The sequence below is a fragment of the Lottia gigantea genome (genome assembly GCF_000327385.1).
Source record: "Lottia gigantea unplaced genomic scaffold LOTGIsca_12, whole genome shotgun sequence".
Lineage (NCBI taxonomy): Eukaryota > Metazoa > Mollusca > Gastropoda > Lottiidae > Lottia > Lottia gigantea.
The window spans coordinates 3,069,424-3,073,054 of record NW_008707225.1 but is presented as its reverse complement, the minus strand read 5'-3'; the positions used below and the strand labels follow the sequence as shown (position 1 = coordinate 3,073,054).

The 3,631-nt window shown below is 35.6% G+C and overlaps 1 protein-coding gene across 1 annotated transcript; it reads right to left on the bottom strand.

Annotated features, from left to right (window-relative positions):
* Nucleotides 1-2,043, bottom strand: LOTGIDRAFT_110846 (hypothetical protein; the record flags this gene model as incomplete). Its single annotated transcript, XM_009048210.1, has 2 exons — nucleotides 1-278; nucleotides 1,938-2,043. Coding segments are annotated over 2 exons (384 nt in total), but the record flags the coding sequence as incomplete, so codon positions are not given.
* Between the last annotated feature and the right edge of the window lie 1,588 nt (nucleotides 2,044-3,631).

The following is a 3,631-nucleotide window of genomic DNA, read 5'->3' as shown; positions in this document are numbered from 1 at the left end:
TCAATAAGCTTTGGAAAATAAAAAAAATAGAACACAGGAGAAAACAATACCTCCACAAGCACTCTCACTCAGCAAGAAAGGCTTCTTATTGACCAAGCACGCCTTTCTGTCGAGCTCACATTTGTTTTTAAATGTTAACTGTCGACTTCCAACCAAACCACACACAGGTTCATCTTCACGATGATCACAGTTGGGACAAGTACATTTGGCTTCTGTATTATCTTCTGATGGGACACATACTTGACTAAAACCAGCACATACAAATCCAGCACAGGGACCTGAATCGTAAATGGTATATAGTATATATATTAGAAATGACATTGACGTTCTTCTTTTATGCTCTTGAGTTTGGTTATGTCAAATTGTCCATTTTGAACTGTCTCCAAAGGTGTAGATTTCGGTCATATTTCTCATGCAAATAACTAAATGCATTCCTTCTGCATGCAGCACTGACAAGGAAAATTGGGTTGAAAATTAGAAGGTATTTTCTCGATCTCTTACCCTGGACCCGAGAAATAAGATTTATTGAGGCACAGTTACCATGTCGAAGGTTTTGTATTCAATGTATGATAGTTAAACGGAATGGATAGTGAGGGGTAACTTTTATTTAAAAGTTGTCAAAAGTGGTAATAAACACTTGCCTGATGTACAGTTTCCATAACAAGGAGACTTTTCTTCTAATGGGAAAATAAGTTTCTCATAAGTGGTTCTATTTCGTACTTCGGCTCGAGTTCTCTTCATTTTACCAGGTCCACATTCTACGTCACATGTTCCCCATGATGTCCATGTTCCGACGGGAGATGCTGAAAAGATACATTGTTAATGGTGTTATCTGGTGTTTTGTTCCCCATTGTAAGGGATTTATAAAACAGTTTTTAATCATCATAATTATTATTCGTAAACTATCCACAGTAGCCTCTAAAATGGCACGAATTAGAAATGATTTCAAGCAACCTGCAATTGCATTTAAATGATCCGAACTGTAAGCAATATACAACAGTTCATGAACAGAAGGGAAATGCAGAAATGATACATATACAAGCTATATACAACGGCCTGGATTATAAATGATACATTACATAAAATTATATAATTGCCATTGAACGACTTACTTCCAGGGCCCTTATCACAGAGGGAAATGTCGTCATACAGAGTAGTTACTTTATCGTCGATTTCACACATAACTCGTTCAAAAAGACATTTACTTGGGAACACAACAAATCGAGTACTGCATACTGGTGCTGAAAAATATGTTTTTGGTTAATGTAATGATATTTTTAGATGTTTTAGTATACTCTATTTCGACTGACCAAGGATCTATGACGTGCACAATCAGTAGCACAGAGGAAATCGGTTAATTGTGTCATGACAACCACTCCGAATTGCATCACTGACAGGGGTTATTTATTATTTTTTCTGCAAAGCCTTAAGGCAGAACCCTCCACGAATAGAATAGGCATATGACTATACTGTAGCAGGTACCTGTACTAGGTGACATCGGGATGTAAACAGTAATATAAGTCCTTGGCTTTAAATTTTAATAAATAAAAATAATATTGTAATAAAAAAAGTTACGTGGAGGTGGTGCAGATGGATCAGCGCCTCCGCATTTAGGACATTCACATTGAGCCAAGCCTTGCACTGGATCAACCATACAAGTTTCAAATGGTTTTTCACATTGTACCCCGCTACAGTCAGCTGAAAATAAAATATAATATCAGGTAAATATGGTACCAGATGATGACGGACCCTGGTTGGTGGAAAGAAGATTATCAACATCGTTCTACCAAGAGATCATGCCAGATAAGCATTTTCGAATGTGAACCTTCTTCATGATTAACAGTCTGATTAGAGCTTTTACTGGTCGCTGTTGGTGGAAACAGGAGTATCATCCCTTAGCATGCGTAACATTTCAAAACCAGAAAAATGGATCTTACGTTTACATTCTCCTTTGTAACTGACATCAACCTGTTTGTCTTCTTTACATGCTGTGATTCTCAAAGCTCTTTCATTGCTGTATGTTTTTCCATCATCACCACAAACCTACAAATTGCATGATACATGATATGGCCCTGCAAGTTTTGGACATGCCTTGTCGACTGCATGGGATTGGACAACTGATTTTAAGTCGCGAGGCTTATTACTGTAGAATGCGTTTGTGACTTCGACCAAATGTTAAAGGGGAACAGTCGGCATTTTTCGGAGATTGATTTGGGTCTTGAATGTGCTTTAATAGTCTTGATAAATACTAAACGCACGAAAATCGCATAATCCCTTCAAACATTGGAGTCAAACTTTTAAATTTCAAACGTGAATAATTATGAAGGCTCAAATTTCGAAGATGAGCTGTAAACACTATTACTGTAAGCTAAAACAATTCCTGAAACTAAGGTATGATTGGTTGAACGGATAGTGAAGGTGCTCCTTTAAGTCCCATAAAAAAACCTTTTTATACATCTACATATGGTTGCATATTGCCATCGGTCCGTCCGTCAACATTTCTTGTGGGCATTACCATAACAGACACTACAGTTTCGTCTGATTTTGATGAACTTTTTGTGAGCATTGTGAGTTATTGTTTGTGGGCACAATAGAATCTACAATTTTCAATTGACTTTGATGAACGGTTTTTGAGTTATTTCCCTTAGTCAAAGCGCGTAAAATTCATTTGTGAGACGACAGTTTCCATCTGATTAAAATATATTGATGAGATATTGGAAAATTTTGCATTTGACTAATAGTTTTTGAGTTATTTCCCTTCACCTAAAACAAGTCAAATTTGTTCATGCGCTCAATCAATAGATTCCATTTTCATTCCATTTGTAACTTTGTGGTACCATTGGAATTGTTAAGGTCTTGAGTAAGGAGTTGAGTATTGAATATAAACTTGACAGATTAATCAATTAAGAAATCAACAAATACATTTTTAAGACCATTATATTATATGAAATTTCAAATTACCTTGCCTGGTCGTTGGCATTCTGGACCAGTACATGAGCAGCATTTTGATCCAACTGTTGTCGGATTGCTGGGGTCAACTGAAGATAAAAAATCAGATATAAATATTTTTGTGAAATTCAAAACTGTTGGGGCTAGCACAGGTTCCTTAATCATTCGAACACAGTAACACAGGTTTGGAAGCTGATATTGCATTATGTAGAGAATGCTAATAATTGTTACATTGTTAAAACTTACCAACACAATCTCCTACAGCATTCTTCACAAAACCAGCACAACATAGACACAAATAACCACCATGTTTATTGATACATTCGGAATGTTCTCCACAAGTATCAAACCCAGCTTGACATTCGTCAATATCTAAGGACAAATATTACAATAAAAGAATTAAAATGTGTGTATATGCGCCGAAATAACAAAATATGTTGTGTAAAAATCGTCTTATTTTGTATATAGAGTTATCAATTCGGTATTTTTTTTTTATGAATTTATTGTGATCAACCCATTAAACAGCTTCTGAAGAACATGTTGCAATCGAAATTTGTAAGATGCTTTTAGTACCTATATTACATGTATTGGTACTTATATATTCATAATTCACGAGCGAAACATAATATATAATAGCTGAATTTCCACGAAGGCTAGTGGTATCATGCATGACATAGAATAT